We start from the raw sequence: 22,254 nt of genomic DNA on the forward strand, positions 1-22,254 counted from the left end.
CGACAGTGGCAGAAGAGCTCAGCCAGGATACTCATGCCTGAGTTTATTCTCTTAAGCTCGGTCATCCAGAATAGCCTGAAGGCAGTGGGAGATAGACTGGATATTGGTTTGAACCATATTAACACAATTTTCCAGTCTGTCCACCAACGCCTTGACCGTGGGGAAGTCAACGTCCAGAGACCAGCACACCATTTTTTTTCTGCGATAGAGCGGGGCATGTCGGAACACCTTACTCCTGAACTCCAGCTCAATGTGATGCAGGCCTGCAAAGCTGCTTATGTTCAGGCTATGCTGCAGACTCGGTTCTACCCGCAGCCACATGTGGCATTTCCAACTGTGCCACCAATTACCCGATTTACCTCAATACCGAGTTCTGCTGCATACCCCTGTATGGCCACCACCATGCCCAGTCCTGCCGCACACCACTACAGCGCCACCATCATGCCGGGTGCTGTTGAAAGCCACTCCACCACAACGAGTCCTGCTCCTGCACGGCTGTCCACCACCACCATGTCACGTTTCCGCCAGACTTAGGGCCTGCTGTTCCGGTCGCGGCCTCTAGGAGGCGCCGGACCGCCACTTTATCGTCAGACTCAGGGACGGCTGTTCCTGCCTCGGCCACTGGACAGGGCCGTGGTTCTGTCACGTCAGGCTCAGAGCCTACTGTCCCGGCTTTAGCCTCTAGGAGGCGCCGGTCTGTCACGTCGCCGTTAAATTCTGGGTCTGCTGCTCCTGTCGCGGTCACTAGGAGGCGCCATGGCTCGCCCGGGAGTTATGGTGCTGACAGAGTAAGGGCACCTGCGCAGGCATCTGGTGGACGCAGGCTCCACCCCTCTGTCAGTCATCAAGAGGTTACTGCATCTCCATCTGGCCTGGTCCTGGGGGCGGTACTGATGACATCATCAGTCCAGGAACCTATGAGGGGTGACCTGATCCCTGAAATACCTTGGGACTGGTCTTGCAAGCCGCCAGATATATTCTTGGTTCCCCTGTGTGTTACTGTGTGAATTGCTTTCTGACTGACTGACTGACTGACTTTGGCCTGGACTTCTGACTCTCCTTCTGCCTAACGATTCTGTACCTCTGCTACTCTCCTGGTTTATGACTCTCGGCCTGAATCTGACTCTGCTTCTGCCTAACGATTCTGTACCTCTGCTACTCTCCTGGTTTATGACTTTCGGCCTGAATCTGACTCTCCTTCTGCCTAACGATTCTGTACCTCTGCTACTCTCCTGGTTTATGACTCTCGGCCTGAATCTGACTCTGCTTCTGCCTAACGATTCTGTACCTCTGCTACTCTCCTGGTTTATGACTCTCGGCCTGAATCTGACTCTGCTTCTGTCTACCGTTTTTGTACCATTGCTGCCCGACTGGTTTAGACTCGCATATCTCCACGTTTGTGTCCTGTATTGGAACACCTTTCTGGCGACCGTCCTGCTCTGGTCACTGCTCCTATTCAGACAGCGCCTCCTGGGCTCTGCTATAAATCCAGATCCCTGTATAGGGGTAAAGGGTATCAGTGTTTCTCGGGGTGTTGCCTGGCTGCAGCCCAGACCCGCAGGCGGACGTCACACACCAGCACGCAGATTCATGCTCCTACACGGTCGTCCACAGCCACCACCATGTCGGTAACGGAACCCATCACGCCCACCATTCCAAGAAGATGAAAAAGCCAGCAACAAAGCCATGCAAAGCACAAGAGGAAGAGACGGGAAACAAGGCGTAAAAAAAGAACTGTTGTGCTCCCTCCACCACCCTCACCTCCCAATGTGTCTGTGTTGTCCAATTTGTCACTCCCTTGTAATGTGTCTCTCCAGTCCCATGTTTCCACTCCTAATGTGTCTACTTCGATCCTTGATCTCCCAGACCCCACACATTTATTAGGCCCTTCCCCTGGAACCCCTTCATTGTCCAAACCGAGCCAATCCTCCCATCTCCACACCCCCCAGGTCCGTAACATTTCCCCCTCATTTTGTAAAAATTAAAAAAAAAATTTTATTTTTTGTAAATAAAATTGTGTTGTTTTTCCCCTATCACTGCTTGTTCTTTGTCTCTTTCGTCGCCGGCAACACACCGTGCGCCATCAACACACAGTTTTTTTCCACCTCATAGCTCCATGAAACACAATCTTCTCTTCCTTTTCTTTCTTGGGTCTGTCATTGAGCTATGAGGTGGCAAAACCACAAAGAGGACTGAAAACCCCTCCAAAAAATTTTTAGTAATACAACACAAAGGGTCAGGGGTCAGCAAAACTGACCTGCCCAGGTGTCAGTACTATTGCACTCAGGATGATGTGTTTTCTGCATCCTGAGTGCACTAATTCTGACACATTGGCAGGTGAGTAAAGATATGAGGTGGATTTGCTCCATCATCTCTTCAGTGTGCATTAATCTATTGGACGATCGATTAATGCAAACTGAAGACCCGATGGAGCTAATGAGAAGTCACCTACCATAGCATTGACAAATAGAACAGGTGAAGTGTAAAGCATGGGTGACATAACCAAAGTGGACAGGTGTTTTACTATTTTATTTATTTAGCATAAAACATTAAAGGTACATTTTAACATTACAAATCATAAAATTACAAGAACATTTACCTAAACCATTTCATCTTGCCATGCCACACGTCCAATTTTAGAAACAAAGTAGTCCTCAAATGTATCCCTCACTTTGGCAACTTCCCTTGTTGTCCTCAGAGGGTGATGCTGGTAAACTGGCAACAGGTTACAAACAGGTTCATCAAGTTCGAAGTTTAGTCGCTCTTTTGCCATTATGTAGTTGTGGAGAACCACACACGCCTTGACCACCTCATCGACTGTCTCAATTTTGAGATTAATTGCTTTCCCTAAAATGCGCTATTTCGAGACAAAAATACCAAAGGTACACTCAACAGTTCTTTATGCCCTGATCAGTCAGTAAATAAAAATCCTTTTTATGTGGTTCAAGTCCCGACTGGAGTATGGCTTCAGTAGGTTTCCACACATCCTCAACCACAACAAATGGCATTGTCAGGTCTTCAGTGTTGGGAAGAGGTCATGACAGGGGGAAAATAAAATTATTACCATACAACCGTTGGCCCATGTCAGAGTTTTTAAATGTCTGGGCTTCATTACCAAGGCCAAAAGAACCAATGTCCACGGCGAGAAATCTACAGTCTGCAGCTGTAATCGCCATGAGCACTATAGAGAAGTATTTTTTATAATTAAAGTAGGGGGATAAATTCTTCACGCAGAACGCCCCACAAAGCCTGGCAGGTGTCTGCAACAAACCCAGAAAGGGTGGAAAAGCCAATCTGGATCTGAAAATGGAGCGATGATTGGCAGATTCCTGGCCACCGGAGAGAGCTTAACAGAGAAAGAAAAAAAATATTATGAATAAAGTTTACAACAGGGGATTTGAAAAACAAAAAAAGGAAAAAAAATAAGTACATTGCAGAACAATAATAGTTATTATAGGCATTTATTTTTAAATATTACGCACCTTAGTGTCACCAGCAGATGTTCCTCAGCTGGAATCACTCTACGGAGCTGAGTGTCATGCCTACTGATGGCTCCTTGTACACTATTATTATTATTATAGCGCCATTTATTCCATGGCGCTTTACATGTGAGGAGGGGTATACATAATACATACAAGTACAGTAATCTTAAACAATACAAGTCACGACTGCTACAGGATGAGAGAGGACCCTGCCCGCAAGGGCTCACAATCTACAACGGGATGGGTGAGGATACAGTAGGCGAGGGTAGAGCTGGTCTTGCAGCGGTTTGGTGGATCGGTGGTTACTGCAAGTTGTAGGCTTGTCGGAAGAGGTAGGTCTTCAAGTTCTTTTTGAAGGTTTCCATGGTAGGCGAGAGTCTGATATGTTGTGGTAGAGAGTTCAGAGTAGAGGGGATGCGCGGGAGAAATCTTGTATGCGATTGTGGGAAGAGGAGATAAGGGGGGAGTACAGAAGGAGATCTTGTGAGGATCGGAGGTTTCGTGCAGGTAAGTACCGGGAGACTAGGTCACAGATGTACGGAGGACTCAGGTTGTGGATGGCTTTGTATGTCATGGTTAGGGTTTTGAACTGGAGTCTTTGGGTAATGGGGAGACAGTGCAGGGATTGACAGAGGGAAGAGTGGGGGGATAGGTGGATTAGTCGGGCAGCAGAGTTAAGAATAGATTGGAGGGGTGCGAGAGTGTTAGAGGGGAGGCCACAGAGAAGGAGGTTGCAGTAGTCAAGGCGGGAGATGATGAGGGCATGGACTAGGGTTTTTGCAGATTCTTGGTTGAGGAATGTACGGATCCGTGAAATATTTTTGAGTTGAAGTCGGCAGGAAGCAGAAAGGGCTTGGATATGTGTTTTGAAAGAGAGATCAGTGTCAAGGATAACCCCGAGGCAGCGAGCTTGTGGGACTGGAGAGAGTGGGCAGCCGTTTACTTTAATGGATAGGTCTGTTGGGGGGGTCACGTGAGATGGGCAAAAGATGATTAATTCTGTTTTGTCCATATTAAGTTTTAGAAATCTAGCGGAGAAGGATGAAATAGCAGACAGACATTGAGGGATTCTGTTTAGTAGGGAGGTGATGTCTGGTCCAGAGATGTAGATCTGTGTGTCATCAGCATAGAGATGATACTGAAAGCCATGAGATTCTATGAGCTGTCCGAGGCCTAAGGTGTAAACGAAGAAGAGCAGGGGCCCTAGGACTGAACCTTGCGGGACTCCGACGGATAGGGGGCGCGGTGAGGAGGTGGTGTGCGACTGGGAGACGCTGAATGTCCGGTCTTCTAGGTATGACGCAATCCAAGATAGGGCCAAGTCTGTGATACCAAGAGATGAGAGGGTCTGTAGTAATAGGGAATGGTCCACTGTTTCAAAGGCAGAGGACAGGTCCAGGAGGAGGAGGACAGAGTAGTGTCGCTTGGCCTAGGCGGCTAGTAGGTCATTGGTGACCTTAGTTAGGGCAGTTTCAGTGGAATGGTGTGGCTGGAAGCCGGATTGCAAGTGGTCAAGGATGGAGCAAGAAGAGAGGTGGGAGGATAGTTCAAGATGGACGTGTTGTTCCAGTAGTTTTGAGGCATAGGGGAGAAGTGATATAGGGCGATAGCTAGATACAGAGGATGGGTCAAGAGAGGGCTTTTTGAGGATAGGTGTGATTGAGGCATGTTTAAAGCTTGAGGGGAAAACACCAGTTGTTAGTTTTAGGTTGAAGAGATGGGTTAGGGTTGGGATGAAGACTGTGGTGAGGTTTGGGATGAAGTGGGATGGGATCAGGTCAAGTGCACAGGTAGTGAGATGTGATCTTGAGAGTAGAGTGGAGAGTCGATCTTCTGTAATGGTGGAGAAGTTGGTTTTGGGGGAGGAGAGCAGGGCAAGTAGGAGGAAGGGCACTGGGGGTTGTTGACAAAACTGTCTCTGATGTTATCAATCTTCTCCTTGAAAAATGAGGCAAAGTCTTCAGCTGAGATGAGTGGAGAGGGAGGAGGTGCTGGGGGGCGGAGGAGAGAATTGAAGGTGTTGAATAACTGTTTAGGGTTGTGAGATGGAGGATATGAGAGATGAGAAGTAGGTTTGTTTTGCTGCAGCGAGTGTGGCCTTGAAAGTAGTGAGGGACTGTTTGAATGTGATGAAGTCCTCATTGGAGTGGGATTTTTTCCATCTCTACTCAGCAGCCCTGGAAGCCCGCCTTAGTTCTTTGGTCAGACTGGTGTGCCAGGGCTGTCTGTTGATTTTGCGAGTTTTGGTATGTTTGAGAGGGGCAACTGATTCCAAAGCTACAGCTATTGTGGTGTTATATAGAGCGGCAGCAGCATCCGCATTGAGTAGGGAACTTATGTCTGTAAGAGGGAGGAGGGATTCAGACAGTGAGTGTAGATCGAGGTGTTGAAGATTTCTGCGAGGGTGTGCGAGTTTTTGAGGTGGGGATTGTGGACCTGAGGAGGAGAGGGAAGAGAATGTAAGTAGGTTGTGGTCAGAGAGAGGAAGAGCTGAGTTAGAGAGGCTAGATAGGGAGCAGAGGTGGGTGAAGATGAGGTCTAGTATGTGGCCATCTTTGTGAGTGGCTGCAGAAGACTATTGAGTGAGGCCGAGGGAGGAAGTGAGAGATAGAAGTTTAGTGGCAGCTGAGAGGGAAGTGTCAATGGGGATGTTGAAGTCGCCCAAGATGATAGTGGGGATATCAGTGGAAAGGAAATTAAGTAGCCAGGTGGTGAAGTGGTCAAAGAAGGTGGTGGCTGACCCTGGAGGGCGGTATATGACAGCTAGTTGGAGGTTGGAGGGGGAGTAGATGCGCACAGAGTGCACCTCGAAGGAAGGGAGGGTAACAGAGGGCGGCAGTGGGATTGGGGTAAAGGAGCAGTTATCTGACAGGAGAAAACCAACTCATCCACCATGCTTGCAGCTGGGGCGGGGGGTGTGGGAAAGGTGGAATCCACCATATGAGAGTGCAGCAGGAGAGGCTGTGTCAGAGGAGGTGAGCCAGGTTTCGGTGATGGCGAGGAAGGAAAGTTTGCTAGTAATATAAAGATCATGGATGAAAGAAAGTTTGTTGCAGACAGAGCGAGCGTTCCACAGAGCTCCTGTTAGTGGGACTGGGGAAGCTGGGGCTGGGCAAATGTGTATAAGGTTGGAGTGGTTACGGAAAGTTGTGATTGGGTGTGGATGGGAAGTAGAAATGACTGTGGGAATGTGGTGAGGAGGACCAGGATTTGGAGAGATATCGCCGGCAGTGAGGAGGAGCAGAGATAGTGTTAGCAGGTGGGAGCAGGAGAGAGCATGAGGGGGCTGTCTGTGTTTGTTTGGAGACAGAGGATTGCATGTTGAGGAACAGATCTGAGGAAGAGGCGAGATGGATTGGAAGGATTGAAGAAGAGATGAACAGTTCCTTGCTAGGTGTAGGGATTAGTGGGGTTATCAGAAAGTGAAGGATTATAGGGGTCAGAGTGGAAACAAACAGAAACATTGTTTACAGTGACTCTTTCCAGTTACCTTCTGTTCCCTTCTGGTTCAATTCTGGATTAATTCATATTTTCATATCATCTCACACTTTTAAGATACACACTTCTAGGATACACACTGCAGACTAAAGTCTTGGCAGACTTGTGCTATGCAATATATGTGCTACAAAGTGCACCCAGCAGATCACAGAAGCTCTCTTGAGACATCCTCGTGTAGTCAAAATATTTCTCCGGGTCTTCACTGAGCCCACTGAATAAGGAGTGGTAGGCTCCATGGCTATCCCAGACTTCAACAATGGGGTATTGCCAAAAGCACCGACGCCGTATTCTCAGTCTTTGTCTTTTCCGTTCTTGCTCACAAGCAAAAGCAAGAAACAAGTTGATATCCAAATCCAGATTCCGATAGCAACTCTCCAAGCGAAGATCCATCTTGACACAGGATACAGGAGCAAAATCTGAGGATTTCATCTGTACAAGGGTCTATATACAGAAATACTATGAGACACGCCCATTGGGCGTGGCTTGTGTTACGGAAAATCTCCTGGAAACTTTTTTCCCTATGGAACGCATGCGCATAGAAAACGCAAACGCAGCGTTTTTTTTACGTCACGTGTAAGCCGATGCGGTTAAAAAACGCTGCGTTAGCATGCATTTTTTCATGCGTTGGTGGTTGCGCACGATACACTGTTGACTCAATCGCAAATGTGAACCTAGCCTTACATCTCCCAACAACAGTGTATGTATGAGGGGAGAATTCAAAATTCAACCGGACTTTTACTCATTTATGGTGCACCATTGAAGCAACTATGAGTCCTGACCAGAAGAGTAGAAAAAGTATTAGTGTTGCAGGAAAGATTGTACAGTAATCTGAATTATTTAGAACTGAAAACATAATGTCATTTATGAAATGGAGTGATTCCATGAAACCAGGGCTGGAGCAAAGCCAACCCTATTTTGCGGTTTATAAGACGCTCACGAAATTTTGAGGAGAAAAACAGTAAAAAAAAAAACCACAAACCTTTTTTAAATAAAATGGTGGTGCTTCTTACAATCCACGAGTCTTATTGCTTACCGGGGGTGGTGGCTGCGGTGAAGCAGGGTCCCAGGGTTGCTGATGGTGGAGGCAGGAATGGGGCAATGCTGCGGACCATAGACTTGGAGAAATGGGTGTTCGGATGTGCTACGCTGCAGGTGTTCGGTGGTGCGGGGGCTCCGCCGACACTTTGTGAAAACCAAGAGCCCTCGTACGCCCATGGTTTACTTTGCGATGGACTCTGGGAAATGGCGGCGCATGCGCAGATGGGGATCTTGGCGCCGAGATCTCCATCTGTGCATGCTCTGCCTTGGCAGCCATTTTCCCGGAATCCACTGCAGTATAAATCATGAACGTGAGGGGGGTCCCAGGCTTTCACAAAGTGTCAGCGAAGCCCCCGCACCACCGAACAACAGCAGTGTCGCACCTCCAAACACCCCCTCATCCCAGCCTACAGCAACGCGCCAGTCTTGCTGCCTCTTGCAGCAACCCACCTCCACCGTGGCTGGCAAGGTGTATTCGAATTATAAGACACACCCCCATTTTCCCAAAAAAATTTTGGGGAAAAAAAGTGCATCTTATAATCCCAAAAATCTGGTATCTCCAGCAGGACTGAATAAATTAATATTACAGCCATCAACCACATACAGCTTTGACATATATCATGGCACAGGTGTAATATTTTTAATATAGTTTTTTGCGAACCTGTTTGAATTTAGTTGTTTTTAAAAAAAAAAACTTGAAAAGTCAGGATAAAGGGAAACTGTTGTTAATGGACAGAAATTCACACTTGGCCCCGACTGCACAATTAATGTTGTCAATCATAAAAGCAAAGTTTGGCCAGAAAGACTGGACCTGGTCTTGTAGAGACCATATGAGCACATTCAGCAGCACAGAAGGGAGAGAAGGGAGAATCATCCAATAAGATATCAGGGATCTAGGAAACCAACAGCATCATTATCCTCTGCTTTCTCTTATAGGTCCATCATAATACTTTTCTTCAAGTGATTTTCTAACTTGTCAGCACATTCTATGTACGCTGTCATTTGGCTTTGTAGTTTACAGTTCTGGGCAGCTAAAGGTCAGTGTCTCCTAATCTCAGGGGGTAGGTGGATCCTCCAGGTGGAAAGTTCTATAGCAAAGGGCTTTCAATGCCCAAAGTCATTTGAACAGTTTTGTGTGGAGGAGAATGTTGTGGTCTTGAGGCAAAATGGTGATCATGGTAATACAGCCGGACTACACCACCGATAAAGCAGCCACAGCCGATGAATGAGAAGAATCTGTGACTAATCTGCATTTAGTGGTTACTACTCACCTGGGTAGTCATATGTAGGAATCTCCTCTTTACACCGCTCATCACCCCTCACATATGTCTCTGTAGTATTAATATGGGTCAGATCTTCACCCTGAAACAAATATTGTAAAAGTTACAGACAGATGGAGAAGCCACATCTATGATCAGCTCTAATCCTGCCATCTCCACCGCTCTCATTACACAAGTATAAAACATATAATATTGGTGGATAAAACAAGACTGAGCACAAGATCTTCACAGCCGGCTACACATCATAGGGGAGAGCTCCTGACACTTTCTCTCCATCTACCTGATGATCCTGAGGAACATTGGGATCTTCTTGTTTACAGTCCTGTAGAAGAATAGGACGGGGACATCTCTCTGGTGTTGTCCTCTTACTGGATAGATCTGGAGGAAACACATACAGGGACTGAATTCATTCTTTACATACAGATAATTATAGACCGTGTGTATTTAGTCCTGTCTATTACCTGGTGATGTGAGGGGCTGGGGAACCTCCATCATGACGTCCTTGTACAGATCTTTGTGTCCTTCTAAATACTCCCACTCCTCCATGGAGAAATAGACAGCGACATCCTGACACCTTATAGAAACCTGACACATACAATGATACCGTCATCTCCCAATCACTTCATAGCATTACTGTATAATGTCCCAGCATTCCCAGCAGTGTCACCTCTCCAGTCAGCAGCTCAATCATCTTGTAGATGAGTTCTAGGATCTTCTGGTCATCGATGTCCCCATGTATCAGGGGGTGAGGTGGAGGTCCCATGATTGGGCTCAGGGGTCTTCTGCATCCCTCAGACACAGGGACCTGACAGCGCTCACTAGAGGTCTTCTTCACTACTGTGTAATCCTGGTTATGGAGAGACACATTAATAAATCTCACTACAGACATTTCCAGAGTCCTCACCTCTCCAGTTCTGTCCATCTGTTATTCCCATAGATAAGAATGATGTAATGTGACGTCATCAGAATCTCTCACCTCTCCAGTAAGCCGGAAGAGGATCTCTAGGGTGAGGTGTAATATCCTCTCTGCCATCTTGTCTCTGTTCATATCCATCTATCTTTGATGGGTAAATCAGGAAAATTCTCTTATATAGAAGATCTTCACTGACGACAGGATCTGATATTGTAGGGACCTGAATAGAAAGATGATGTAATAGTATAAAGAATTCTACATAATTAGACAATTACTGGAGATAATAAGGGAAATATATGAGGAGATAGAACATGTAGATGTTGTATTCTCTAGTCTTATATGGACTGGAACATAAGTTGAATTGCTGACTAAGATATATCATCCATGCTCCCAATTACTGGCTAAGTTGGCCACAGTATGGACAAATGATTAGCTGCAGGAACTACAAGTTCATTGGGACTGACCATGAAATGCAGAGATCCAAGCAGCAGTGGTATTTTTATTATTTTGCAACATTCTGTATTTTACTTTTAATTTATTTCTTATTTTATTATTTTACAGTATTTAGTTTCCCTCTTTACATCTACTAATAAAACCTATATATTTAGGCCACAGACAACAAGCAGTTTCTCCCTCGGAGTCGGCAGCTGAATACGTTCCTCATAGACTCATCTTCCATAACGCTAATTCTCGTCTCATTTCCCGACACTGGAATCGGCATTAGTAATACTGCGGGAGATATTCATTACACGTGACAGGAGGAATAACTACTTCATGATGAGGACGACATCTTCATCTTCTACTACGGCTCTAGAAACATATTTGGCCAGAGTCCGTCACTGACTCCATCCCCACCGGCCGTCTATATGAAGGTTTCCCGTCTTCCCCGCACTGTAATCTTCTATCACGTTAGATCTCAGGTCTGAGTCACACACAGAAGTTTGAGGCTTTTATAAAAGCTTGTTTGTAGGAACAACAAGACAGGAGATATTTGATGTCAATGTCTTCATGTACAGTGGGTGTTTTCTGGATAGGATTGTTTTTTGGGTCATTTTAACATAGGCTTACATATATTATATGAAAAAAAACATCTGTATCTGTATCAGGGAGGAAGGAATCCGAGATTCTGAAACACGTAGGATTAGCATTCAAGCCCCCTGAGCGCTTTGTTGCTCTCCTTAGCCTGTCACGTGTTAATTCATGTGACTTTGACGTCATGCAAGGTCCTGCAGCGTCTCTGCAGTCTGTACCTTGCAGGCTTTCCCAGCGCGGCTCCTGTACTTCATACAGACGGCCGATACAGATACAGATCTATAGCTAGGATGTTAGTCACTGGCCGGGACTACGTCTTTTCTTAAGACCCTGCTCACTTTCTGACTTTTAACTTTTGGATGTTATCTCCCTGCAGAACTTTTATGAGAAGGACCTTCTGACTTCCTGGATGTCAAGCACTGCTCCTGGGATCTCAGAGCCAGTATGCTAATGTTTGCATGAAAGGTAATACATCTACTATCTCAGCCCTGCTTTCAGGCACTATCTTTGGCATGTTAATTGCCTTACAGGACTTAACCCTTTACATTTTGTTGTGAGTTTTGATTCCTGGCGTCAGTATTTTAATGTTTGCATAAAAGGGAATCTACATGCCATTTCAGTTCTATTTTCTGGCACATGAAATTGTCCTATACGATTTAACCCCTCAGGTATACACTTCAGCGCGAGTTTTTCATCATTTTTTTCCCTTTTAACATCCAAACAAGTTCAAGCTGCCCTGCAGTCCGAGGGTACAACAGTGTCAACCCGTACTATCCGTCGGCGTCTGAATGAAAAGGGACTGAGGGACTATATGGTAGGAGACCCAGGAAGACCTCACTTCGTAGCCCGAGACATAAAAAAGCCAGGCTGGAGTTTGCCAAAACTTACCTGAAAAAGCCTAAAACGTTTTGGAAGAATGTTCTCTGGTCAGATGAGACAAAAGTAGAGCTTTTTGGGCAAAGGCATCAACATAGAGTTTACAGGAGAAAAAAAGAGGCATTCAAAGAAAAGAACACGGTCCCTACAGTCAAACATGGCGGAGGTTCCCTGATGTTTTGGGGTTGCTTTGCTGCCTCTGGCACTGGACTGCTTGACCGTGTGCATGGCATTATGAAGTCTGAAGACTACCAACAAATTTTGCAGCATAATGTAGGGCCCAGTGTGAGAAAGCTGGGTCTCCCTCAGAGGTCATGGGTCTTCCAGCAGGACAATGACCCAAAACACACTTCAAAAAGCACTAGAAAATGGTTTGAGAGAAAGCACTGGAGACTTCTAAGGTGGCCAGCAATGAGTCCAGACCTGAATCCCATAGAACACCTGTGGAGAGATCTAAAAATGGCAGTTTGGAGAAGGCACCCTTCAAATATCAGGGACCTGTAGCAGTTTGCCAAAGAAGAATGGTCTAAAATTCCAGCAGAGCATTGTAAGAAACTCATTGATGGTTACCGAAAGCGGTTGGTCACAGTTATTTTGGCTAAAGGTTGTGCAACCAAGTATTAGGATGAGGGTGCCAATACTTTTGTCTGGTCCATTTTTGGAGTTTTGTGTGAAATGATCAATGTTTTGCTTTTTGCTTCATTCTCTTGTGTTTTTTCATTTAAGACAAATTAAATGAAGATAATACCAAAGAATTTGTGTTTGCAATCATTTTCAGGAAGAAACTGAGTATTATCTGACAGAATTGCAGGGTTGTCAATACTTTTGTCCACAACTGTATATATATGTGTGTGTGTGTGTGTTTTAAAGACTATTTAGTTTGAAAACAATGTGTAAATGACAGAGAATTGCTGTATGTAAAATCTCACGCTAAAATCGCATTGCAATCGGATAGCAATCACACTGCATTCAGATATACAGTTAGGTCCATATATATTTGGACAGAGACAACATTTTTCTAATTTTGGTTCTAGACATTACCACAATGAATTTTAAACAAAACAATTCAGATGCAGTTGAAGTTCAGACTTTCAGCTTTCATTTGAGGGTATTCACATTAAAATTGGATGAAGGGTTTAGGAGTTTCAGCTCCTTAACATGTGCCACCCTGTTTTTAAAGGGACCAAAAGTAATTGGACAATTGACTTCAAGGCTATTTCATGGACAGGTGTGGGCAATCCCTTCGTTATGTAATTCTCAATTAAGCAGATAAAAGGCCTGGAGTTGATTTGAGGTGTGGTACTTGGAAGATTTTGCTGTGAAGGAAATATGCGGTCAAAGGAGCTCTCCATGCAGGTGAAACAAGCCATCCTTAAGCTGCAAAAACAGAAAAAACCCATCCGAGAAATTGCTACAACATTAGGAGTGGCAAAATCTACAGTTTGGTACATCCTGAGAAAGAAAGAAAGCACTGATGAACTCATCAATGCCAAAAGACCTGGACGCCCACGGAAGACAACAGTGGTGGATGATCGCAGAATAGCCTCCATGGTGAAGAGAAACCCCTTCACAACAGCCAACCAAGTGAACAACACTCCAGGAGGTAAGCTTATCAATATACAAATCTACCATAAAGAGAAGACTGCATGAAAGTATATACAGAGGGTTCACTGCACGGTGCAAGCCACTCATAAGCATCAAGAATAAAAAGGCTAGACTGGACTTTGCTAAAAAAAAATCTAAAAAAGCCAGCATAGTTCTGGAAGAACATTCTTTGGACAGATGAAACCAAGAACAACTGCTACCAGAATGATGGAAAGAGAAAAGTATGGCGAAGGCGTGGTACAGCTCATGATCCAAAGCATACCACATCATCTGTAAAACACGGCGGGGGCAGTGTGATGGCTTGGGCATGCATGGCTGCCAGTGGCACTGGGTCACTAGTGTTTATTGATAATGTGACACAGGACAGAAGCATCCGAATGAATTCTGAGGTATTCAGAGCCATACAGTGTGCTCAGATCCAGCCAAACTGATTGTTCATCGTTTCCTACTACAGATGGACAATGACGCAAAACATAAAGCCAAAGCAACCCAGGAGTTTATTAAAGCAAAGAAGTGGAATGTTCTTGAATGGCCAAGTCAGTCACCTGATCTCAACCCAACTGAGCATGCATTTCACTTGTTAAAGACTAAACTTCAGACAGAAAGGCCCACAAACAAACAGCAACTGAAAACCACCGCAGTGAAGAACTGGCAGAGCATCAAAAAGGAGGAAACACAGCGTCTGGTGATGTCCATGAGTTCAAGACTTCAGGCAGTCATTGCCAACAAAGGGTTTTCAACCAAGTACTAGAAATGAACATTTTATTTACAATTATTTAATCTGTCCAATTACTTTTGGTCCTTTTAAAAACAGGGTGGCACATGTTAAGGAGCTGAAACTCCTAAACCCTTCATCCAATTTTAATGTGGATACCCTCAAATGAAAGCTGAAAGTCTGAACTTCAACTGCATCTGAATTGTTTTGTTTAAAATTCATTGTGGTACAGTCTAGAACCAAAATTAGAAAAGTGTTGTCTCTGTCCAAATATATATGGACCTAACTGTAAATCGGATGCTAGGTGTGAGAAATAGGATTGTACTCGAATAAAAAACGCATAACACTCGTCTGACTTTCCTGCATCAAAATCGGACCGATTTTAATATCGCTAGTGTGTCTAAAGCGTAAGGGTGTGTACACGCGTTGCGGATTCTGTTCCGGATCCGCAGCGGATTTGGCCCTGCGGGTCCGCAGCAGTTTCTATTGCGTTGTACAGTACCCTTTTAGTCTATGTAAAGTGAAAAACACAGTGCCCATGGTGCGGAATTTTCCTCGCGGATTTAAATCGCAGGGGAAAACCGCAAGCTAATCCGCAATAAATCTGCAGATAAACCGCAGGTCTTTTGACCTGCGGATTTACACAAATCCGCGCGGAAAATTCCGCAGCAGATTCCGCAACGTGTGCACACACCCTAAGGATCTGTGGAGCTCTGACTAATGTAGAAACCACATTGACAAATCTCATATATTAGAGGATAACACAAGTCACAATATGAACAGGAGTGAGGACCTGATCCCAGGAGCTACAGTCTGAGGAAAGGGACAAAAAGCCTTCACTAGACCCCTGTACAGCTGTATAATGAGACCCAGGCTTTATAGTGAAGGGACAGGAGTGAGGGCCTGTTCCCAGGAGCTACAGTCTGAGGAAAGGGCTAAAAAGCCTTCACTAGACCCCTGTACAGCTGTATAATGAGGCCCAGGCTTTATAGTGAAGGGACAGGAGTGAGGGCCTGATCCCAGGAGCTACAATCTGAGGAAAGGGACAAAAAGCCTTCACTAGACCCTGTACAGCTGTATAATGAGGCCCAGGCTTTATAGTGAAGGGACAGGAGTGAGGGCCTGATCCCAGGAGCTACAGTCTGGGGAAAGGGCTAAAAAGCCTTCACTAGACCCCTGTACAGCTGTATAATGAGGCCCAGGCTTTATAGTGAAGGGACAGGAGTGAGGGCCTGATCCCAGGAGCTACAGTCTGGGGAAAGGGCTAAAAAGCCTTCACTAGACCCCTGTACAGCTGTATAATGAGGCCCAGGCTTTATAGTGAAGGGACAGGAGTGAGGGCCTGATCCCAGGAGCTACACTCTGAGGAAAGGGCTAAAAAGCCTTCACTAGACCTCTGTACAGCTGTATAATGAGGCCTAGGCTTTATAGTGAAGGGACAGGAGTGAGGGCCTGATCCCAGGAGCTACAGTCTGAGGAAAGGGATAAAAAGCCTTCACTAGACCCCTGTACAGCTGTATAATGAGGCCTAGGCTTTATAGTGAAGGGACAGGAGTGAGGGCCTGATCCCAGGAGCTACAGTCTGAGGAAAGGGATAAAAAGCCTTCACTAGACCCCTGTACAGCTGTATAATGAGGCCCAGGCTTTATAGTGAAGGGACTGGAGTGAGGGCCTGTTCCCATGAGCTACAGTCTGAGGAAAGGGATAAAAAGCCTTCACTAGACCCCTGTACAGCTGTATAATGAGGCCCAAACTTTATAGTGAAGGGACAGGAGTGAGGGCCTGATGCCAGGAGCTACAGTCTGAGGAAACGGCTAAAAAGCCTTCACTAGACCCCTGTACAGCTGTATAATGATGCCCAGGCTTTATAGTGAAGGGACTGGAGTGAGGGCCTGATCCCAGGAGCTACAGTCTGAGGAAAGGGATAAAAAGCCTTCACTAGACCCCTGTACAGCCGTATAATGAGGCCCAGGCTTTATAGTGAAGGGACTGGAGTGAGGGCCTGTTCCCATGAGCTAAAGTCTGAGGAAAGGGATAAAAAGCCTTCACTAGACCCCTGTACAGCCGTATAATGAGGCCCAGGCTTTATAGTGAAGGGACAGGAGTGAGAGCCTGTTCCCATGAGCTACAGTCTGAGGAAAGGGCTAAAAAGCCTTCACTAGACCCCTGTACAGCTGTATAATGAGGCCCAGGCTTTATAGTGAAGGGACTGGAGTAAGAGCCTGATCCCAGGAGCTACAGTCTGAGGAAAGGGCTAAAAAGCCTTCACTAGACCCCTGTACAGCTGTATAATGAGGCCCAGGCTTTATAGTGAAGGGACAGGAGGGAGGGCCTGATCCCAGGAGCTACAGTCTGAGGAAAGGGCTAAAAAGCCTTCACTAGACCCCTGTACAGCTGTATAATGAGGCCCAGGCTTTATAGTGAAGGGACAGGAGTGAGGGCCTGATCCCAGGAGCTACAGTCTGAGGAAAGGGATAAAAAGCCTTCACTAGACCCCTGTACAGCCATATAATGAGACCCAGGCTTTATAGTGAAGGGACAGGAGTGAGGGCCTGATGCCAGGAGCTACAGTCTGAGGAAACGGCTAAAAAGCCTTCACTAGACCCCTGTACAGCTGTATAATGATGCCCAGGCTTTATAGTGAAGGGACTGGAGTGAGGGCCTGTTCCCATGAGCTACAGTCTGAGGAAAGGGATAAAAAGCCTTCACTAGACCCCTGTACAGCTGTATAATGAGGCCCAGGCTTTATAGTGAAGGGACAGGAGTGAGGGCCTGATCCCAGGAGCTACAGTCTGAGGAAAGGGATAAAAAGCCTTCACTAGACCCCTGTACAGCCGTATAATGAGGCCTAGGCTTTATAGTGAAGGGACTGGAGTGAGGGCCTGTTCCCATGAGCTAAAGTCTGAGGAAAGGGATAAAAAGCCTTCACTAGACCCCTGTACAGCCGTATAATGAGGCCCAGGCTTTATAGTGAAGGGACAGGAGTGAGAGCCTGTTCCCATGAGCTACAGTCTGAGGAAAGGGCTAAAAAGCCTTCACTAGACCCCTGTAAAGCTGTATAATGAGGCCCAGGCTTTATAGTGAAGGGACTGGAGTAAGAGCCTGATCCCAGGAGCTACAGTCTGAGGAAAGGGCTAAAAAGCCTTCACTAGACCCCTGTACAGCTGTATAATGAGGCCCAGGCTTTATAGTGAAGGGACAGGAGGGAGGGCCTGATCCCAGGAGCTACAGTCTGAGGAAAGGGCTAAAAAGCCTTCACTAGACCCCTGTACAGCTGTATAATGAGGCCCAGGCTTTATAGTGAAGGGACTGGAGTGAGGACCTGTTCCCATGAGCTACAGTCTGAGGAAAGGGATAAAAAGCCTTCACTAGACCCCTGTACAGCTGTATAATGAGGCCCAGGCTTTATAGTGAAGGGACAGGAGTGAGGGCCTGATCCCAGGAGCTACAGTCTGAGGAAAGGGATAAAAAGCCTTCACTAGACCCCTGTACAGCCGTATAATGAGGCCCAGGCTTTATAGTGAAGGGACTGGAGTGAGGGCCTGTTCCCATGAGCTAAAGTCTGAGGAAAGGGATAAAAAGCCTTCACTAGACCCCTGTACAGCCGTATAATGAGGCCCAGGCTTTATAGTGAAGGGACAGGAGTGAGAGCCTGTTCCCATGAGCTACAGTCTGAGGAAAGGGCTAAAAAGCCTTCACTAGACCCCTGTACAGCTGTATAATGAGGCCCAGGCTTTATAGTGAAGGGACTGGAGTAAGAGCCTGATCCCAGGAGCTACAGTCTGAGGAAAGGGCTAAAAAGCCTTCACTAGACCCCTGTACAGCTGTATAATGAGGCCCAGGCTTTATAGTGAAGGGACAGGAGGGAGGGCCTGATCCCAGGAGCTACAGTCTGAGGAAAGGGCTAAAAAGCCTTCACTAGACCCCTGTACAGCTGTATAATGAGGCCCAGGCTTTGTAGTGAAGGGACAGGAGTGAGGGCCTGATCCCAGGAGCTACAGTCTGAGGAAAGGGATAAAAAGCCTTCACTAGACCCCTGTACAGCCGTATAATGAGGCCCAGGCTTTATAGTGAAGGGACTGGAGTGAGGGCCTGTTCCCATGAGCTACAGTCTGAGGAAAGGGCTAAAAAGCCTTCACTAGACCCCTGTACAGCTGTATAATGAGGCCCAGGCTTTATAGTGAAGGGACAGGAGTGAGGGCCTGATCCCAGGAGCTACAGTCTGAGGAAAGGGCTAAAAAGCCTTCACTAGACCCCTGTACAGCTGTATAATGAGACCCAGGCTTTATAGTGGAGGGACAGGAGTGAGGGCCTGATCCCAGGAGCTACAGTCTGAGGAAAGGGCTAAAAAGCCTTCACTAGACCCCTGTACAGCTATATAAAGAGGCCCAGGCTTTATAGTGAAGTGACAGGAGTGAGGGCCTGTTCCCATGAGCTACACTCTGAGGAAAGGGCGAAAAAGCCTTCACTAGACCTCTGTACAGCTGTATAATGAGGCCTAGGCTTTATAGTGAAGGGACAGGAGTGAGGGCCTGATCCCAGGAGCTACAGTCTGAGGAAAGGGATAAAAAGCCTTCACTAGACCCCTGTACAGCTGTATAATGAGGCCTAGGCGTTATAGTGAAGGGACAGGAGTGAGGGCCTGATCCCAGGAGCTACAGTCTGAGGAAACGGCTAAAAAGCCTTCATTAGACCCCTGTACAGCTGTATAATGATGCCCAGGCTTTATAGTGAAGGGACTGGAGTGAGGGCCTGTTCCCATGAGTTACAGTCTGAGGAAAGGGATAAAAAGCCTTCACTAGACCCCTGTACAGCTGTATAATGAGGCCCAGGCTTTATAGTGAAGGGACAGGAGTGAGGGCCTGATCCCAGGAGCTACAGTCTGAGGAAAGGGATAAAAAGCCTTCACTAGACCCCTGTACAGCTGTATAATGAGGCCCAGGCTTTATAGTGAAGGGACTGGAGTGAGGGCCTGTTCCCATGAGCTACAGTCTGAGGAAAGGTATAAAAAGCCTTCACTAGACCCCTGTACAGCCGTATAATGAGGCCCAGGCTTTATAGTGAAGGGACTGGAGTGAGGGCCTGTTCCCATGAGCTACAGTCTGAGGAAAGGGATAAAAAGCCTTCACTAGACCCCTGTACAGCTGTATAATGAGACCCAGGCTTTATAGTGAAGGGACTGGAGTGAGGGCCTGTTCCCAAGAGCTACAGTCTGAGGAAAGGGCTAAAAAGCCTTCACTAGACCCCTGTACAGCTGTATAATGAGGCCCAGGCTTTATAGTGAAGGGACAGGAGTGAGGGCCTGATCCCAGGAGCTACAGTCTGAGGAAAGGGCTAAAAAGCCTTCACTAGACCCCTGTACAGCTGTATAATGAGGCCCAGGCTTTATAGTGAAGGGACTGGAGTGAGGGCCTGATCCCAGGAGCTACACTCTGAGGAAAGGGATAAAAAGCCTTCACTAGACCCCTGTACAGCCGTATAATGAGGCCCAGGCTTTATAGTGAAGGGACAGGAGTGAGGGCCTGTTCCCAGGAGCTACAGTCTGAGGAAAGGGCTAAAAAGCCTTGACTAGACCCCTGTACAGCTGTATAATGAGGCCCAGGCTTTATAGTGAAGGGACAGGAGTGAGGGCCTGATCCCAGGAGCTACAGTCTGAGGAAATGGCTAAAAAGCCTTCACTAGACCCCTGTACAGCTGTATAATGAGGCCCAGGCTTTATAGTGAAGGGACTGGAGTGAGGGCCTGATCCCAGGAGCTACACTCTGAGGAAAGGGATAAAAAGCCTTCACTAGACCCCTGTACAGCCGTATAATGAGGCCCAGGCTTTATAGTGAAGGGACAGGAGTGAGGGCCTGATCCCAGGAGCTACAGTCTGAGGAAAGGGATAAAAAGCCTTCACTAGACCCTTGTACAGCTGTATAATGAGGCCCAGGCTTTATAGTGAAGGGACTGGAGTGAGGGCCTGATCCCAGGAGCTACACTCTGAGGAAAGGGCTAAAAAGCCTTCACTAGACCCCTGTACAGCCGTATAATGAGGTCCGGGCTTTATAATGAAGGGACTGGAGTGAGGGCCTGATCCCAGGAGCTACAGTCTGAGGAAAGGGATAAAAAGCCTTCACTAGACCCCTGTACAGCTGTATAATGAGGCCTAGGCTTTATAGTGAAAGGACAGGAGTGAGGGCCTGATCCCAGGAGCTACAGTCTGAGGAAAGGGATAAAAAGCCTTCACTAGACCCCTGTACAGCCGTATAATGAGACCCAGGCTTTATAGTGAAGGGACAGGAGTGAGGGCCTGATCCCAGGAGCTACAGTCTGAGGAAACGGCTAAAAAGCCTTCACTAGACCCCTGTACAGCTGTATAATGATGCCCAGGCTTTATAGTGAAGGGACTGGAGTGAGGGCCTGTTCCCATGAGCTACAGTCTGAGGAAAGGGATAAAAAGCCTTCACTAGACCCCTGTACAGCTGTATAATGAGGCCCAGGCTTTATAGTGAAGGTACAGGAGTGAGGGCCTGATCCCAGGAGCTAGAGTCTGAGGAAAGGGATAAAAAGCCTTCACTAGACCCCTGTACAGCTGTATAATGAGGCCCAGGCTTTATAGTGAAGGGACAGGAGTGAGGGCCTGATCCCAGGAGCTACAGTCTGAGGAAAGGGCTAAAAAGCCTTCACTAGACCCCTGTACAGCTGTATAATGGGGCCCAGGCTTTATAGTGAAGGGACAGGAGTGAGGGCCTGATCCCAGGAGCTACAGTCTGAGGAAAGGGCTAACAAGCCTTCACTAGACCCCTGTACAGCTGTATAATGAGGCCCAGGCTTTATAGTGAAGGGACTGGAGTGAGGGCCTGATCCCAGGAGCTACAGTCTGAGGAAAGGGATAAAAAGCCTTCACTAGACCCCTGTACAGCCGTATAATGAGGCCCAGGCTTTATAGTGAAGGGACAGGAGTGAGGGCCTGTTCCCAGGAGCTACAGTCTGAGGAAAGGGCTAAAAAGCCTTGACTAGACCCCTGTACAGCTGTATAATGAGGCCCAGGCTTTATAGTGAAGGGACAGGAGTGAGGGCCTGATCCCAGGAGCTACAGTCTGAGGAAATGGCTAAAAAGCCTTCACTAGACCCCTGTACAGCTGTATAATGAGGCCCAGGCTTTATAGTGAAGGGACTGGAGTGAGGGCCTGATCCCAGGAGCTACACTCTGAGGAAAGGGATAAAAAGCCTTCACTAGACCCCTGTACAGCCGTATAATGAGGCCCAGGCTTTATAGTGAAGGGACAGGAGTGAGGGCCTGATCCCAGGAGCTACAGTCTGAGGAAAGGGCTAAAAAGCCTTCACTAGACCCCTGTACAGCCGTATAATGAGGTCCGGGCTTTATAATGAAGGGACTGGAGTGAGGGCCTGATCCCAGGAGCTACAGTCTGAGGAAAGGGATAAAAAGCCTTCACTAGACCCCTGTACAGCTGTATAATGAGGCCTAGGCTTTATAGTGAAAGGACAGGAGTGAGGGCCTGATCCCAGGAGCTACAGTCTGAGGAAAGGGATAAAAAGCCTTCACTAGACCCCTGTACAGCCGTATAATGAGACCCAGGCTTTATAGTGAAGGGACAGGAGTGAGGGCCTGATCCCAGGAGCTACAGTCTGAGGAAACGGCTAAAAAGCCTTCACTAGACCCCTGTACAGCTGTATAATGATGCCCAGGCTTTATAGTGAAGGGACTGGAGTGAGGGCCTGTTCCCATGAGCTACAGTCTGAGGAAAGGGATAAAAAGCCTTCACTAGACCCCTGTACAGCTGTATAATGAGGCCCAGGCTTTATAGTGAA

At 47.0% G+C, this 22,254-nt stretch overlaps 1 protein-coding gene across 1 annotated transcript in view; it reads right to left on the reverse strand.

Annotated features, from left to right (window-relative positions):
* Positions 1-22,254, reverse strand: part of LOC141047236 (uncharacterized) — a 351,306-nt gene that overhangs the window by 258,980 nt on the left and 70,072 nt on the right. The window contains exons 2-3 of the mRNA XM_073542218.1: positions 10,275-10,431; positions 9,966-10,145 (exon numbers count right to left, since the gene is read on the reverse strand). Coding sequence (XP_073398319.1) covers positions 9,966-10,145; positions 10,275-10,352 — 258 coding nt within the window. The 5' untranslated portion in view covers positions 10,353-10,431. The remainder of the gene's footprint in view (positions 1-9,965; positions 10,146-10,274; positions 10,432-22,254) is intronic.

This window comes from Dendrobates tinctorius, unplaced genomic scaffold (genome assembly GCF_039654945.1).
Source record: "Dendrobates tinctorius isolate UK_male_01 unplaced genomic scaffold, ASM3965494v1 ptg000126l, whole genome shotgun sequence".
Classification (NCBI taxonomy): domain Eukaryota; kingdom Metazoa; phylum Chordata; class Amphibia; order Anura; family Dendrobatidae; genus Dendrobates; species Dendrobates tinctorius.